This window comes from Lepidochelys kempii, chromosome 7 (genome assembly GCF_965140285.1).
Source record: "Lepidochelys kempii isolate rLepKem1 chromosome 7, rLepKem1.hap1, whole genome shotgun sequence".
Taxonomy (NCBI): domain Eukaryota; kingdom Metazoa; phylum Chordata; order Testudines; family Cheloniidae; genus Lepidochelys; species Lepidochelys kempii.
Window position 1 is genome coordinate 26,258,167 of NC_136386.1, and position 18,451 is coordinate 26,276,617.

Below are 18,451 nucleotides of genomic sequence, written 5' to 3' on the forward strand. Positions count from 1 at the left end.
TTTACTGTGAAATCTGAGCATTCTGTATTCTGAAAACATGCTGTGGTCTACTTTGTGGATTTGACAAGTCAGAGAGTGTCTCTCGAATAATTTCTCTGTCGTGCTTTAACTTGGGATGTAACATCATCTCCAGATGCTCATTCCAGGTTTTGATACATCACATTTTTCTCTGTTGGATTTGACTGAAGGCTGTTGTGATTGGAACTGCTAAAACCCCTGTATATTGGTCTTTTTTAATTTCCCATCTCTAACAGAGCACACAGTGCTAGAACTCCTTTTCAAACGATTTGAATAGAAACTGATTATGCATTATTTAGCTCTCACAACTATTGCTAGTTTGAGCAGAGAAGAATAAGAGACTGAGTCTGGAGAATATTCTCCTTTTGTTATTTTGTCTGAAAAAATATATCAGGGATGTGCTGGGATTGGAGCTTGGACGATCACTTGTTTTATTTCTGGATTACCAGATGCTGTTTTTAAAATTGTGATGTTGTCTCCCTCAGTAACATCAATTCATGTGTTGTCTAATAACCAGTAACAGAAAGATACAGAAGGAAGTTCTCAAAAACACAAAGAGCTAGGTGCCCAACTTCATTGAAAGACAATGTGAGTTAGACATCTAACTGCCCTCTATGCGTTTGAAAATCTCCCTCATTGTGACTACTTGGACACCTTTGCTTGTCATTTAGAGAGCCTTTAGATTAGCAGTGCAATGTTGAGATTTTGTACCTGGTCTTAAAGTTCTTCAGAGGTCTCACTCTGTCTTTCTATTCTCTTTTTCAATGTAATAGAGTAATCATCAGAATCTTGCTTCTTAAGACTGAGCTTACATATCTTGTGTTTATACTTTTCAGGGCATTTCCCCACATCTCATTATTAATGCATCTTATGTAAGGTTTTAATTTACTGTATACAGTACACTGAGGTGAGCTGAGGGTGTATCTTCCCACAGCACAATTAGCCTGAGTTGTCACTCAAGCATTAATCCTAACTTAACTCCTGTCCCCACACACAAATCTCTAGACTGGTGCTTAAGTGGTGCTTTAAGCTTGAGCTCGCTGGCTCCTCAGGGTATGTCTGTGCTGCAGCTGGGAGGTGTGATTCCCAGCATGAGTTAGCATGATTCTGTCTACTCACCTTGAACTAGAGTGATTAAAAATAGCAGGGTGGACTTTGGCAGAACTAGCTGCCTGAGCTTGGACTCAGCGGGTTGGGTGGCCTTGGACTCATGTGGCTAGCCCAACCTGCTGCCAGTGCTGCAACATCTATGCTATGTTTAGCACTCAAGTCAGGTTAAGCTGGCGCAAGTCTGTTTACTGTGCTGGGAATCATATCTCCCAGCTGCAGTGTAGATATACCCGGTGAGGGTTCAAGTTCCAATGATGCTGATACTTGAGCTAGCAATGCAGTAGAAACGCAACAGCTCAAGTTACAGCAATTTATCAGCTAATTCAATCACTTGTGCTGCTAATCAAATCACTCTTAAAATATGGCTGTTGGCAGTCAAATTAGGCTAGCTTGAGTGCAGCAACCTGAGTCTACTAAATTGAACTAACTGCTGCAATGAAGACAAGCCCTGAGAAAGCAACAAATCCTTCTCATTAGGTCTATAAAAGCTCTTTCATTACATTTTTAGATAGTTTTGGTGCCTCAGTACCATTCACAATGTAATTTAATGGTATCTACTGCCTTGGTGCACTTACAAGAAGACATCAATGATTGATGGAGCTTCTTGAATTGTAAAAGTCACTTACGCTTATTTCCTTTATTTTGCCACTTTAGTCTATATAGACTGAATTGACCCTCCTTATCCTTGAGGAAATGTATGCATATTTCTCTTGGCTGAGTATTTAGTCACTGTGGTCTATCATCTTGTCATCTGCAATTTAGATTATTTCAACTCTGTCTACTGAATGTGAAGTTGAAGGCTGCATAGAAACCACTGCTTGCAGTAGCCAGCCTTTTAAAGCAAGAAAAGCTGTCAAAAGCACATCACATCAGTCCCTTTACTGGTTCCTCTTGGATTGTGGATGCACTTCAAGGTACTTGTCTTAGTCTTCATGATTCTGAATGGTCTATTGACTCAGTGGGAATACTGAGGCTGATCCAGTCCAGAGTCAAAAATCTCAGGAGCAGCAAGGACAGAGCTCTCTTTAGAGGCCCCTTTACTGTGGAGCTCATTAAAGCAAGATGTCAGAACGACTTCAAAGCAAAATACAAACCTCATATTTCCGCAAAGCTTTCATGGAATAATGAAAGCCAAGAACAGACCGTCATCATTTCTCGGGGACACATAATGTTTTGCGTTTGGTGCCTAGATGCTAGTGATAGTCAATCATTTCAGTTTTATTTAAATGTCTGGCACAGTGTTTCAAATCTACCTGCATTTCTTACCAGAATTTAGTTGATCCATTCTATTCTACAATATGTTTATTATAATATGATTTATTAATTTTTCACCTTGTATTAATATATTTGGACAATGGCAACAATCTGTATATGTTTGAACCTATATTCAGTTGCTGATTCCTCTTTGAAACATTCTCCTTATTGAAGCAGTATGAATAAAGGCAAAATATAGAATTCAGTTTACTATTGGCTTCAGTTTTTAAGGGCTATATTCTCCCCTATGTTAGGTTTTTTTCCTTAGTAGGGCAGTAATCTCTAAGTTTTTTGACTGTGGAGTTTTTGCTCTTTGTTCTGTCTATGGTGGAAGAAACTAAATCTTTCTTCTTGGACAAAGTTTCTACAAGGCAGTGGAACGAAGCCCAGTTCATAGGATGTTATTCAAGAAATAATTTCTGCTTTTAAGTTTTTCTAGGATCTTAACAAACATCCTATCAGAGAGTCCCCAAATCTTCTTAAGGAAGAAAACCAGTCAAATAAGAGAGGATTGAAAATTATGTATCCACAGGTTCTTCAGTGTTTGAAATCTGACCTTGATTGCTCTCATTAATCTCTTTTAGTAAGTGGTTTGCTGAATAAGTGACTGAAAAATAACTCTTTTTCACATGCGTAATCTTAATTTTTATGAGAAGCAGACCTCTCAAGCACATTCCACATTTAGAGTGAATTAGCCTCACTGTCTGCAGCCACCACCAAACTGGATGATATTTGAAGTGCAGGGGAGAGAGACTTCCAAAAAACCCTTGGCTTAGAGGTAGGGTTGCCAATTCTGGTTGGACATATTCCTGGAGGTTACATCACAGGACATAATCTTTAATTAATTCCTGGAGACCCCGGGCAATCCTGGAGGGTTGGCAACCCTACTTAGAGGTGGTTGCCTTAGGCTAGGATTGCCACCTTTCTAATTGCTGGTAACTGGACCCCGGAGGCCCCACCCCTTCTCTGCCTCTTCCCCTTGAGGCCCGCCCCTTGCTGCTTGCTTGATTGTCTCAAGGAGCCTGCTGGCAGGTAGGAGGTGGCCCTGCCTGAGCAGGGTCTGGCACGGGTTAATGACCCAGTGCCTCCCCCCCGACCTACAGTAACCAGCCTTTTGGTTTGAGTGCCATTTAGGGTTGCCAGGTCCCGGGCACCCAGCAACCCTAAATGGCACCTGGACACAGAAACCAAAAACTGGATTATCCGGGTAAAGCTTGGACTGGTGGCAACCCTACATTAGGCTGGTAGCCAAGAGGCCATGAGTCCTAAAATTCCTCTCTTCCATTAACTCGTATCTACACTTCTCTTCACTTATTATTGAGCATGATCTCATATACCTTACCCTAGGAGGAAGGCAAGTATAATTCCTTAGATTTTACAAACAGGTTAACTGAAAAATTGCACATGGTCACTTCTAACAGAACTGGGAATAGAACTCTGGTCTCTAATATGAATCTCACTGCCTGCCTCCCTCCCCCCCGTCTATAAACACTGCTCTAACCAGTAGACAACACTCCCCCTATACCCAAGGATAGAATCTATGATTTTTGGTCCCCAGCTTTCTTCAGCTGTCTAGCAAATGATTGTGCAAAGTATGCCACTTTCCTTCTAATGCATGGAGAATAGTACTCTTAGCTCAGTGAGTACCAATCTGTGTTGGGGATCTGATAGTCCTGGGTTCATCCTGCTGCTGGCCTACGGCAGGGGGTCTTTATGGTTGCACATTATAACATTTCTGATTTTCCTGTTTTCTTTTCAAACAGCTGGCTTACTTAGTTCCCATGGAGAAAAGGCATATTTAAAAGTGGATTTTATAGTTATGGTGAAAAATAGAAAAAAAATCCCACATTTTGGAAATTTGTCACATTTCATTAGCCACATATTGGCACGTTTGAAGGCTGAGAAGAATGGGCAGAAGTCTCTCTCATCATCAGTGAAGGTATTTTTAATTTCCACCAGTTCTCCCAGGCTAGAATGTTTGGCAGGAATAACATCAGGGAAGAATAAGACCATATACCCTTCATATACTATCACTTGTGCTGCCTGGTGGATTCTGTCTGGTCATTGCTAATTGTTTTTGAATAATAAGTACAGTACAATCATTATCATATAGCATTTCCCTGCAGTTACCACATTTCAGCCTATGCTGTACTTAGCAAAGAAAATAAACACAGTAACTCTGTGATAAGGTTTAGAAAATGTTGACTTTAATGGCTTTTATTTTATATTAATAAAGGTACAATGGATACTATCAAAAAGAACATTTTCAGCAGTGCAATGTAGATAACTTGTCATGGTCATCATCATCATCACTCCCATAACCGCATTGGTCGTTGGGGAACCATCATTGATGAGCAATCAATCGTCTCCACCCCTGATCATTGTGTGTCAGTGCTTGAGTCTCCACGAAGTCCATTCCTGTCCATTCTCTTCTTCTGTCTACCTCTTCTTCTCTTCCTCTGTACTGTCCCTTGGAGGATGATCTTGGATAGGCCAGACGATCTGTTATATGGCTGTACCATTTCAGCTTGCGCTTCTTCACGGTCATCAGGAGGTCTTCATATTACCCAGCGCACTGGGTGATGATGTTGTGGACCTCTTCACTAGTGACGTGGTCGAAGTAAGAGATGCCCAGGATTTTACGGAAGTATCTCATCTCTACTATCTGTATTTTCCTGTCAAGTTCCGCCGTAAGGGTCCATGTCTTGCCTGCATACAGAAAAAAGGAGATGTCTGATGCGTGCAGCAGTTTCAGTTTGGATTCCAGGGAGATGTTCTTATTCCTCCAAATTGGCTTTAGCTTTGCCACTGCTGCTGCTGCTGTTTGTGCAGTTCTTGCCAGAATTTCTGCTTTTGATCCTTCATCAGTGAGGATTGCCCCCAAATACTTGAACTGTTTCACTGTCTCCAGCCCTTGTCCACTGACAGAGATATGTGAGCTGATCCCGTCACGTTTGTTTGTCATTCGCTTGGTTTTCTCTGCACTGATTTCCATGCCATATTTTGCGGAGGTTTCATCCAATCATTTCACAAGGTTGGCAAGTTCATCTTTGCTGCCTGCCAGGCCATCAATGTCATTAGTGAACCAAAGATTTGAGATTTTTGCTCCCCAATGCTGACTGTGCATATGTGATCTTCTAGGGCATCAGTCATTATGCGCTCCAAGTAGATTTTGAACAGTGTGGGTGTGGGCAAAAGAAGGCAGCCTTGCTGGACTCCAACAGTGATGCGAAACTACTCTCCTATTGTGCCATTGATGAGAACTGCACTGTTGGTCTTGGCATACAGTTGTTTAATGGTAAGAATAAGATTATGACCAACATTGTACTTCTTCATGGTTGCCCAGAGAGTTTCATGTCATACTTTGTCAAACGCCTTCTTGAAGTCAACAAAGACATGGTAGATGTCCTGCTGGTGTTGTAAGTACTTCTCACATAGAACACGAAGGTTGAAAAACTGTTCTGTGGTACTTCTTCCAGCACAAAAGCCAGCCTGTTCTTTAGCAGTGATATTCTCCGCTTGTGGCTTCAATCTGTTCAATATGACTTTCAACATCACTTTGCTGGGATGGCTAATTAAGCTTATGGTGTGGTAATTTTGACACAATTGCAGGTTGCCTTTCTTTGACAGTGTGATGATTAGTGACTGTGACCATGTAGAGGGCCAGATCTTGTTGCAGATCTTGGTGAGTACATCTATTACTATTTTTACTCTGAGTTTCATCAGTTTGGCTGGGATGTTTTCAATACCTTTAGCCTTTCCATTCTTGAGTGATTTCACAGCTTATCTCCACTTCTTCACGCAGTACTGGAAAGTAATCCTCCTCTGTTGAATCTGTCTAGGACACTAGGATCTCCATTTGTCTGATGGTTGTTTAGATCAGAGCTGTAATTTGTCCACCTATTGATGATGTCCCTTTCTTCTGTAAGGCTGTTCCCTTCTTTGTCTTGAATTGAGTTAGCTTTCATTCATCAGATCTTTTGCAACCTGGAAGGCTAATTTGCTATTTTATTATTGATACACTCTTAAACTTTAGAGGATTGTTTTTAAATCCATATCTCCTTCGCCACCTTCATTCCTTTCTTGATATTTCTGCCAATCGCTCTGTATTTATCAGCTCCCTCAGTGCTGTTCTTGTCTCTCTTAAGTTCTCTTGTAATGTCACACATTTGTAGTATTTTATTTGTGACCCATGGCTTTGTCTTCTTACGATGTTTCCCAAGGATGTCCATTGCTGCCTCATTCATTACAGTGTTGAAACTGTTGGTCACTGTTTCTATGTCTTCCTCTAGAGCAAGAAGCGGGGTAAACTTTCAGCCCATCATTGCTTGGAATGACTCTGCAATGTTTTGGTCTCTGAATCTTTCTAAATCAAACTTGGTTCTGGTGAACTTTGGCCTGACGATTTTCATTAGCTGAAGCCAAAAATTTAATATCATAGGGTCATGATCATTTCCTATATCAGCACTGGGGATGCTCCTTGTTTTAGCTCTGTTAATCCCAGAACGAAATCGGTTTTGCACCATGATGTAGTCAATCTGGCTGTGATGTAGACCATTAGGTGTGTGCCACGTTAATCATCTACTTTATGTGCTCCTATGCTTTATGATGCTTTATGTGCTCCTAATGTGTTTGTAAGAGCCAGAATGTTATAGCTGGCAAACTCCAAAAGTCTCAATCCTCTCTCATTGGTTACTGCATTACAGAAAGGGCCATAATAATCTCGCCAATCTGCCTGTGCATCACTACCCACTATAGCATTTAAATCTCACTGTACAATCAGGATATCTTTCTTGTGTACCTTATTGATGATGTCTTGGAGCTGATTGTAAAAATCCTCAATTTGCTCATCATCATAGTCTGTTGTAGGAGTGTAGACTTGTACCACTGTGATATTAAACCGTACTGCCTTTAGATGGATGGAAATAACCCTGCTGGACGTTGGACGGCATCCTAATACTGATTTTTTGATACCTTTATGCATAAGAAATCCTACGCTGTTGATGTGTTTGTCCTCTCCACTGTCATAGAGTGGCCTTTTTCCATTAGTGCCTCTCCAAAGTTCTTCTATCTGACCTTAGAGATTCCTAGGAGATGCCAGGTATATTGTTCCATTTCGTACGTGAGTTCTTTCAACCTCCCTATTGTCTCAGTGTCCTTACATTCCATATGTCTATGATGATGTTATCTCTTCCACGGATTCTCTTTGTTGGGGTTACACCAGTAGTATACTTGTCACATCCGCCCTGGTGGGATACGGATGACGCGGTCATTATTAACTCAGGCTGTGACCAATCTGGTATGGACATGGTTGACTTGCTCATCATATGATGTGTCTTGGTCAAATTTCTAACCTGTTGGAGCCCATTCTTCTCCAGGCAGCCCCTTTTTAGTTGCCTCTTATGACATGCAGGAGGAGCAGTAGGCCTATTCTGCCCCTGGACCCACATTATAATTATAATATTATAGCCAATATTATACTAATATATGTACAGCTTTTAATGGTGTAAATAAGACTATGGAATATAATAGTTTAGAGAATGTGATTTATTGTCCTCATGTTATAAGACCTGATTGAAGTTGACTATAAACAGCTTTCAGGCTATTGAAATCATCAGGAATCTCAGTACTGACTGCAATGCAAACTAGATCAGACACCCCTAGCATAATTCATTTTTAGGAGGATGAGGATCATATGATACCATCTGCTGTAATTGTAAGCTTCCTGGGAAAGTTACACTCCATTTATTTCTACATGTGAAATCCTATTTTATTCCTCCAGGTGGGTAATGGCTTTAGCCAGTTTATTGTCATTTTTTTAAAAAGTGGCAACAACTTTTTGAAAATTTCAGCTCACTTTATCAGAAATCTTAATTTTTTGGTTGTTAAAAAGGATTGAAATATTTGAATTATAAACAGTCCTTGAAAATTCTATGAACATTTGCTCACACAGAACCATTATTTTTACCTCCTCCCATTTGAGATTTCTGAGATGCTAATTCTACAACTGAGTTTAATCTGCCCTTTCCCGTTAGCACTTTTAATATATGAGCTTAATGCAGTAGCATGCTGGATTGTTGTTCTTTGTAAATCTGTTGTACATCATATTTTCTTAAAGGAATAGTAATTCAGTAGGTAATCTTTCTGTCTGTTTGCGATTTAACATGGAGTCAACCTATTAATGCTAGCAAAAAAGTTATTTTCTGAGACTTGCATCATGTCTGTCAAGTGATTTGTAATAAGACGCTGACAATTTGAATTCAGAGGGTGGTTGAATGGAAGGAGTTGTAGTTGTTGGCACTCCAGAGTATTTAATAATACATGTCTATGGCTTGAAAACTCAAAAGTGGTTGCCTTAAAACAAACTTGTATTTAAGCAATAGGCCAAGGCAAGGGAGTGCCTTTCTGAGAGTTCTAAGGCTTGTTCTAAGGCATGAAGATGAAACCTGATTAACAGCTAACACCAGAAAAGAGGAAAAAAAATCCCCAGAAATATACTGCCTTTTTTTCTTAGTTGGAAACGTTAGAATGGAAACACTAGAACAGAACCTACTTGCAGAAAATGATGACGGAAATAATTTTTAATAGTTACTTTGGTTAACATGAGATTAGAGGTAGATCTTATCCAATTAAAAAATATTAAGACAACATTTATTTGATCTTGCTGGTAGAAAAACTGGCCGGTTTTTGTCTTTTAGATGAAACATAAAGCAGAGGTGCTAATCACTTAGAATTATTGAGCCATCGATGCACTTTTCACAATAATAGGGGTGTTAAACATTAATGTTCTGGCTAAATTCCAATGTGATTAACTAAAATTACATTGGATGAGGTGTCTTTCCTGACCTGTTCTAAACCATTATATAGTGTTCACTGTTCAGCAATTGTCATGTTTCAACCCATCTAGATGACTGTATGGTGGCAGCATGGATAACGTGTTTTCTATATATGGTTTTCAGAACATTTGGGGAACCTTCATGTAGTATGGTGCTGTGTAAAATAAGTAGTTATTACTATTTTTATTGATTACTATTATTATTTATTAAACAGCCAACTTATTATAATGGCTGTTGGAAACCAAAAAAAAAATGACAAACCTGCTATGTACATTGAAAGGTATTGCTTGATTTTTTTCTTTTTCTTAATACTAAATATGTTGTATTGCCATTTTGTGGCCTTGATCCTAAAAGGGGATCTGGCTCTGAATCTTTGTCCATTCTTACATGCTGCTCCACTGTAGGAAAAAAACTCTGTTGCAGGCCTCCATTGCTCTCCTCGCTCAAATTTCTCCTCCTGTTTTAACTTCTGCCATGTGGCCCACAAACAGAGAAAAGACATTTTGATTTTAAAAAAAATTATGTAATTGACTCTTTCATCTGAACTTCCCAGTTTGTACTGTCTTTCTCTGTGTATTCTCTAGATTTTAAGCTCTCTGAAGCAAAGGCTATTTTAAAATCTATTTTATATAGGCCAAACATAATGTTGATTGACAAATATAATATAACAGATTCATATTAAGATATATCTGAATATATATTAAAGTTAAAATGAATTATTTTAATAGAGTAACAAATTGCTGAAAAAATATAAATTCAGTCTTTTGAAGACTGTGCCCACATTTTAAACAGTAAATATGTACTTCTGAAAGATTTCATTGCTATCTAAATGTCATTTTAATCACATTTCTAGCAAAAGTGCTTCAGCAGGTTATGAAGTACTTAAAAGGTTAAGATGGATCCCCTGCTCTGAATAATAATTTTCTTATTTTCCCTATTATTCTCCTTAATTGGTGCTCTTTGATTTAAGTGAGTTGTTCAATAGCAGTTTCTTCAAGTGGAGGAGGTTTTCCATTAAAACCTTATTTTAGCCTCTCCTCTCAGTTTAACAGAAAAGCTCCATTTGCCCTGGACGACCTCAGCCCACAGAAGAAATTTTGAGAGGTTTGAAGGGGATTGGACAAGACAATATAAAAGTAAAAATAAAGATTTTTGTTATTTGAATGGGACTTTTTTTTGGTTTGTTAAGGATGAAAACTGCAGGAGTAATTCCAGTGAAGTCAATAGGAGTAGAACTCCTTCAAGCTGACAAGCAACAAACACAAATCATGAAATTCCCTGTTAGAGTGTCCAAAGCAGTGCTTAATTTGTAATGAAAGTGGTGCCAGGGCTCAAGCAATTTTTTTACATTCATAATTGATGCAGCAAGCCCAGCAGTGCTGGGGCTATGAACTGCCAAGCCTAGAGGTGAGCCCTGGCAACCCCTGGTACCCATAAAATTTTACCTGTTTAGCTTTTGATAAGCCCCAGAGGTGGAATGAGAGGTTGTGGAACCTAAACAAAAATGCTTTATTTAATCAGCCTAATCCATCTATCAACCAACTGCTGTGGTATCCAGGCATGAAATAAACCATATCTAGAATATTAATCATAATTATAGCTAAGGAGGGAGGCAATGCTATTTGGCAAATTAAACGTAAAGTAAGCTGCACATCCCTGGAAGTGTTTGCACTTTGTTCATAAAATCTAGAGCTGGTTAGAAAATGGGAAAATAAAAACCTGAACATTTTTGAGTATTCCTTTTGAAAAGCAAGGTTCAAAAATTTCAAATCAGCTCTAAGAAAACTATACTGAGTATATTGATAGTACAGCACAATGTTCAACTTGTATAATTTGAAATCTAAGAATGTGTGTAAGTATCTCTTCTGCAGAAACAATATTGAAAATACTTGGCACATTGTGAAAGCAAGTTTTTTTTATTTCAGAAGTATACTTACAATATCTAGGTTTCAGTAATCTTTTGCAGGACTGCTTTAGCAGGACCCAGATAGGGAGGTGAACCCCATTAGAAGCAGGGCAGATTTTTAGCAAGGGGTTTCCAGGAGTCTCCTCCAGCACCTCAGTGGAACTGCAGGTTGATTCTCTTCCTCAGATACAGAGTTGGGGAGCAGATTGGAAACTTGCTTTCCTGAAGGCCAGGAAGGGATGGGAAGGGTTTAGTTTAATTTTCAATTTACAATGCTTTTTGTCATTTTCTTTCTCCTTGTTCTTTGAAGAGGCTTGAGTGCTTTTGAATGTCCTTAATATTCTGGTCAATCATTTACTGCTGTGATAAAATAACTCCTGGGGATCCTGCTCTCTGACTTCAGAAGGTTGCCGGGAGTAACTGCAAGATTCAGATTCTGAACATCTTTCGTAGACAACAGGCATTTGGAATCTAAATCCAAAGGGATTGATTGTGTTGACTTTTAGGTTGTGAGAAATCATATCAGGAGTAAGGTTTACTTGAGGGACCCAAATATCCTAGAAAGCTTCCCTAAAGCAGTGCTAAGCACTTCTGTTCTGAAGGAGAACAGATGAGGTTAAGTATGACAGAGAAGTAAAATGAGACATCTTTGCAGATAAAAAAAAGGGTAAGTTTTTTTTTTTCTCCCTCCCACCCTTCCAACCACCACATATTGGTGGTGGTGGTGGTATTATTTATTTGTATTACTGCAGTGCCTAGTAGGGGTCCTAGTAGATCAGTACCCCATTTGGTAGACACTGTATAAACATAGAATAAAAATATGGTCCCTGCCCTGGATGTTGTTACTTTAATTGCAGAAGAAAAAAATTTAAAACATGGATACCTAACATTAGACTGCAGGTGCTCAGCACCTCTAAAACTCAAGCTACTTCTAGTTAGATACTTAATGTTAGACATCAAAGTTTGAAAATTTTAATTAGTGTGCCTATATTAATCTAATCCTGACTCTTGGACTCTGTTCTTTATACATTTTTTGTTTCTACCTATTTATATAATTTACTAACTTTAATCTGTTAGGGCCAGATTCTCCCATCCTTACTCACAGTGGAAGCACCTTACTTTTCAAATAGTCCTCAGTAAAGTACTATTCAGTGAGTGAAGGTTGGAGAATTTTAGTTCTTGAAAAAAATGCTTATCCTAGAAATGCTTGCCTTAGAAATCATGCTGTATTTTTCCAAAGGTACGAGAAAGAAGGATGACTAATTGTTTAAAAACATACCCTTAGAAACCACACCTTGTTGCAGTCTGAAGACACCCGTGGCATCAGTATTTTGTTATAATATGATGGTGGTGATGATGATGATTGTTTTAATGATGCACATTCTTTATGTAAAGCTATTTTGGGATCTGAGGAACTGTCTGGCTGCTGGCCATTTGTTAATTTTTTGGTGCATGTATGTGTACTTTCTGTTAACATTTTGTTTGATATTTCAACTTTATAAATGTCCTTTTCTCCAGTGTATTTTATAACATCTGAAAGCAGTTGTTCACAGCAAACATTCCTCTTACAGCAACTGGTTGCTTTAGAAATCATTTGTATTGCTTGAGTAAGGACTACAGGATTTAATCCATGAGTATGGGACTGCTTCTACCAGTAAGGGGAAAAATATTGATTAACCAATTCTGAGAGGATACGGATAAAAATATTTTACTAAGAGGGTTCTACAAGGTCCTGTGATATGCTGAAGACGTCTTTCATGATGCTGCATGCTCTGAGTTCCTGTTGATAAAATGGGAATTGAAGGAGCATATTACTTCACAGGAGATGTGCCAAACCAGAGCTGTTTGAAAACCTAATAACATTATTTGACAAATAACAGCAATTATTCACTGAACAGAGTATTCAACCAGCTCTGTTCAGAACAGGATCACGTTTTAGGAGCAGGATGAATTCAAAAGTACTAAAATTAGTTCACTGACCGCGAAAGAAGTAGATCATGCTTCCATGTAACAAACCTGGAGGGATATTTGACACTTGTATCAATGGATTTTATATGCAAAGAATGCTCCGAATTGATTAATATTCTCCCATGCTTTAGGGATTGACTACAATACACTAAATATGTATTACAAAGAATATAGTATATGGAAAGGGGCCAAAAACTATCTGACAGCAAGAGATTATAGTAAAGTTTTGGAAAAGGAACTATCACTTCTCTCGACAGTGTATAGTGAGACTGGATTCAGTGGATTAGGAAGTAATACAGTTTAACTGTGGTTGGATTTATAAAAGGACTGAATAATTTTCTTAACAATAACAAGATTTGCTATTATGTCCCCCAAAGTAAGAAAGAAACCAAATCCCATGGTTCAGAATGCAGGCTGGTCACCTAATGGGTCAGAAGATAATTTTTCCACTTTGTGTAGCATTGTGCAATTGGTCAGCTGTGTAATAGAATTTTTTCACCTTCCTTTGAAGTATCACTGCTGGAGGCAGGATACTGGATTTGATGGACTAAAGGTTTGGTACCAACTGGAAAATTTTATATGTCTGTGCCCTAAAACACAGGGCATTACATATAGGGCAACTGTATTCCATTTCTTTTCACAGTGTGAAGAGATAATATGATAGTGCAAGGTGGCCTTTCAGGTGTCCCATAACATCAAAATATTAGCTGCAGATGGTGCTTTCGAGGGGTGTGTGTGTGTAAAATCTTAGCTGAATGTAGAAACACACAAAAATCCTACATTCTAGATCAGGCATTTTCAAGAGTTGGGGGCTTCACCCTACAGGTGCAGCCTGCCTGAACAAAATGATAAAAACTCCTGTCACTTTTATGTACATTAAGAAAATGCAAATAGCTGTATTAGGCTTTAGCTGGGCCTGATTTGTGATATCTTTCTCATGCATCCATCAGGGCTGCAGGGACAAAGCAGGGTTTCCCCTTCAGTGGGACCACCATGACAAGTGAGAAAAGGCGTTTGTATGGCACTGTTGTAGCCGGCGTCACAAGATATTTAGATGCCAGATGTGCTAAAGATTCATATGTCCCTTCATGCTTCAACCACCATTCCAAAGGACAGCATCCATGCTGATAATAGGTTCCGCTCGAAAACCATCCAAAGCAGCGTGGACCGACGCATGTTCATTTTCATTGTCTGAGTCAGATGCCACCAGCAGAAGGTTGATTTTCTTTTTTGGTGGTTCGGGTTCTGTAGTTTCAGCATCAGAGTGTATCTCTTTTAAAACTTCTGAAATCATGTGCCATAGTTCATCCCTCTCAGATTTTGGAATTCATTTCTGAGTCTTAAACCTTGGGTATAGTGCTGTAGCTATTTTTAGAAATCTCACATTGGTACCTTCTTTGTTTTTTGTCAAATCTGTAGTGAAAGTGTTCTTAAAAGGAACATGTGCTGGGTCATCATCTGAGAAGACTATAATGTGAAATATATGGTAGGATGCGGGTAAAACAGCAGGAGACATACAATTCTCCCCCAAGGAGTTCCATCATAAATATAATTAATGCATTATTTTTTTTAAACGAGCATCATCAGCATGGAAGCATGTTCTCTGGAATGGTAGCCAAAGCTTGAAGGGGCATATGAATGTTTAGCATGTCTGGCACGTAAATACTTTGCAATGCCAGCTACAAAAGTGCCATGTGATAGGGTTGCCAGGTGTCTGTTTTTTGACTGGAACATCCAGTCGAAAAGGGAACTTGGCAGCTCCGGTTAGCACTGCGGACTGTGCCGTTAAAAGTCTGGTTGGCGGCACAGCAGGGCTAAGGCAGGCTTCTTGCCTGCCATGGCTCCGCACGGCTCCCGGAAACAGCAGTATGCCCCCTCTCCGGCTCCTACGTGTAGGGGCAGCTGGGGGGCTCCTCACTCTGCCCCCACCGCAAACGCTGGCTCTGGGAACCATGGCCAGTGGAAGCTGCGGGGGTGGTGCCTGCAGATTGGACAGCACGCAGAGCTGCCTGGCCACGCCTCCGCATTGGAGCTGGAGGGGGGGCATGCCACTGCTTCCGGGAGCTCTTTGAGGTAAGTACTGCCCAGAGCCTGCATCCCTGACCCCCCCCACGCCCCAACCCCCTGCTCGAGACTTAATCCCTCTCCTGCCCTCTAAACCCCTCGATTCCAGCCTGGAGCACCCTCCTGAGCCCCAAATCCCTCATCCTCAGCCCCACACCAGAGCCCGCAGCCAGAGTCCTCCCCCACACCCTAACCCCTTGCCCCAGGCCAGAGCCCCCTACCATACCCTGAACCCCTCATTTCTGCACCCCGGAAGCTGCATCCCCAGCTCAGAGCCTGTACCCCCTCCCATACTTCAACCCCCGTCTCAGCCCAGAGCCCCCTCCCACACCCCGAACTCTTCATTTCTGGCCCCACCTCAGAGCCTGCATCTCCAGCCAAAGCCCTCACCCCCTCCTGTGCCCCAACCCCCGAGCCAGCCCAGTGAAAATGAGCGAGTGAGAGAGGGTGAGGAGAGCGAGGGAGAGACAGGTGGTGGGGGAGGATGGAGTGAGTGGGGGGTGGGACCTCAGAGAAGGGGTGGGGCAGTTGCGGGGCAAGGGTGTTCAGTTTTGTGTGAGTAGAAAGTTGGCAGTCCTACCATGCAAATGCCTGTTCTCACTTTCAGATGACTTTGTAAATAAGAAGTGGCCAGCATTTTCTCCTGTAAATGTAAACAAACTTGTTTGTCTTAGTGCTTGGCTGACCAAGAAGTAGGACTGAGTGGACTTGTAGGCTCTAAAGTTTTACATTGTTTTGGTTTTGAGTGCAGTTATGTATAAAAAAAAATCTACATTTGTATATTGCACTTGCACGATAGAGATTGCATTACAGTAATTGTATGAGGTGAATTGAAAAATACTATTTCTTTTATCATTTTTACAGTGCAAATATTTGTAATAAAAATAATAATATAAAGCAAGCACTGTGCATTTTGTATTCTGTGTCGTAACTGAAATCAATAAAATTGAAAAATGTCAAACATTCACAATATTTAATAAATTTCAATTGGTATTCTATTGTTTTACTATACGATTAAAACTGTGATTAATCACTATTAATTTTTTTGAGTTTATCATGTGAGTTAACTGTGATTAATCAACAGCCCTACTTATCAGTGATTTTATATGAGAAGTTGAGGCGCTTCAGAAAGTACATTAGGATTAAAATATATGGTGCCATGTTTCCAAAATTATCAGAATCTCACTGATATGCTGCTGAGATTGAAAAGCTTTTACTTTGGATCATATGACTATCTAAAAGTTTATATTTTTATGAAATTTAGTACATTGTTTAGACAATTTCATGAATATAGGGGAAGTAGTAACTGCTGTGAAATCTGCAAATAATAATATGATCTGAAATTATACCATTAACTATAATAATTTGGGACAATTACTTGTGGCCAAATCTAGTCTTCATTTAGGCAAATCTCCTACTGACTCTGCCTTCAATAAGGACTGCAAGCTATCAGTGAATAGAAAACCACTTTATGCAGGCAGAGTATGGAGGTACACAATACTTAAGGACAATCTGCAGTGTCGAAATATATGGTAATCTAGAAGAAAACAGTCAGATCAATACAAGTCGTCTTTATTCAGTGATGGAATTACAACTTTTGGAACACTAATAAATCTATTTGTAATATATCCACTGGCTAGAGTATGTCATAGCTTTAGAGTGATATGTTTAAATGCTTATAAATTTGTTGGTGCTGTACTGTATTATACAGTGGTTCTCAACTGTGGTCCACCGCTTGTTCAGGGAAAGTCCCTGGCGCACCGGGCCGGTTTGTTTACCAGCCGCGTCCACAGGTTCAGCCGATCGCGGCTCCCATTGGCCGCGGTTCGCCGCTCCAGGCCAATGGGGGCTGTGGGAAGGGCGGCCAGCACATCCCTTGGCCCACGCCGCTTTCTGCAGCCCCCATTGGCCTGGAGCGGCGAACCGCGGCCAGGGGGAGCTGTGATCGGCCGAACCCGCAGATGCGGCAGGTAAACAAACTGGCCCGCCGCGCCAGGGACTTTCCCTGAACAAGCGATGGACCAGAGTTGAGAACCACTGGTATAATACAATAAAATGATTTTTTTTCTGTTGAAAGTACTTTATGTTGAATTCAGTTCTTTCAGTTGAATATTCTTTGCTTGCATTTGACCTTTCTTTATGTTGATTTTGCTTCATTTTTTCATTTACCATGCTGTTCAGTTTTTGGATGCCAGGAGAACAAAGGTTTGTCCTCTATTTGCAGTCAATTTGTTTTGCAAAATTCAGTATTGCTTACCATTTGTTCTATTTTTGTTTGTTTGAGATGCAGTAATCCTGTTTACTAAAGTTGTTCATAGCTTTATTTGCAAAAAAAAAAAATTAATTAATCTTTATTTATGGTGAGGGCTATGATTTGCCTTATAGCATGAACAGTGCCATTGAAAAAAGTGGAAGGCAGAATTACTTCTAGTGTATGAAACAACTTAGAAAACAAGGAATACTGCATCTTCAAGCTTTATAGGCACAAAGTGTACTAGTGGTTGTGTCACTTTGAGATTTTTGCAACAGTTCACTTTCTCTTCACTGCCTAGTTTTATTAAGCATTAATTTTACCTGTAACTGACACTATTTTGTGTTTGTGTTTCCATCTATGTTTTAAATTTTTCCAGTAGCAGTTGAAAACCTTCATTACAAGTATTTTGTCACAGATGCATTTGACATTTTTATATGGCCACTTGGTAGAATCATCACTGAGTCTGTTAACTTTTGTACCTTTACCTACCAATAGCTTAACAGAAGAAAAACTACATTTAGATCCTTCAGTTACCTTTTTTTTTTTTTTTATATTATAGCATTTGCAACTGACCATCCAGGCACTTCAAGATGAGCTTCGAACTCAGAGAGACCTTAATCATCTTCTTCAACAAGAAAGCGGAAACCGAGGAACTGAGCATTTTACTATTGAGCTTACAGAGGAGAATTTTCGAAGACTTCAGGCAGAACACGATAGACAGGCTAAAGAGCTCTTTCTCTTGAGAAAAACTCTAGAAGAAATGGAGTTGAGAATTGAAACACAAAAGCAAACACTAAATGCTAGAGATGAATCAATAAAAAAGCTCCTAGAAATGTTGCAAAGTAAAGGTTTGCCATCCAAAGGAATGGAAGATGACAATGAAAGAGCTCGAAGGATGGCCGAGGCTGAATCTCAGGTTAATCATTTAGAAGTGATTTTAGACCAGAAGGAGAAGGAAAACATACATCTTAGAGAGGTAAGAAAAGCACCTTCCTCTAAAATCTTTTCAGATAAAAGGACACTGGCAAGGACATTTGTCCT

The 18,451-nt window shown here is 39.8% G+C and overlaps 1 protein-coding gene across 9 annotated transcripts in view; it reads left to right on the top strand.

The window, feature by feature from the left end:
• Window positions 1–18,451, top strand: part of ERC2 (ELKS/RAB6-interacting/CAST family member 2) — an 833,583-nt gene that overhangs the window by 114,570 nt on the left and 700,562 nt on the right. For 5 of the 9 annotated variants that reach the window (XM_078853606.1, XM_078853612.1, XM_078853608.1 and 2 more), the window contains exons 3-4: window positions 17,338–17,361; window positions 17,970–18,386. In XM_078853606.1, the coding sequence (XP_078709732.1) occupies window positions 17,338–17,361; window positions 17,970–18,386 (441 nt within the window). The remainder of the gene's footprint in view (window positions 1–17,337; window positions 17,362–17,969; window positions 18,387–18,451) is intronic. The other 4 variants (XM_078853607.1, XM_078853609.1, XM_078853611.1 and 1 more) reach the window with 1 other exon arrangement.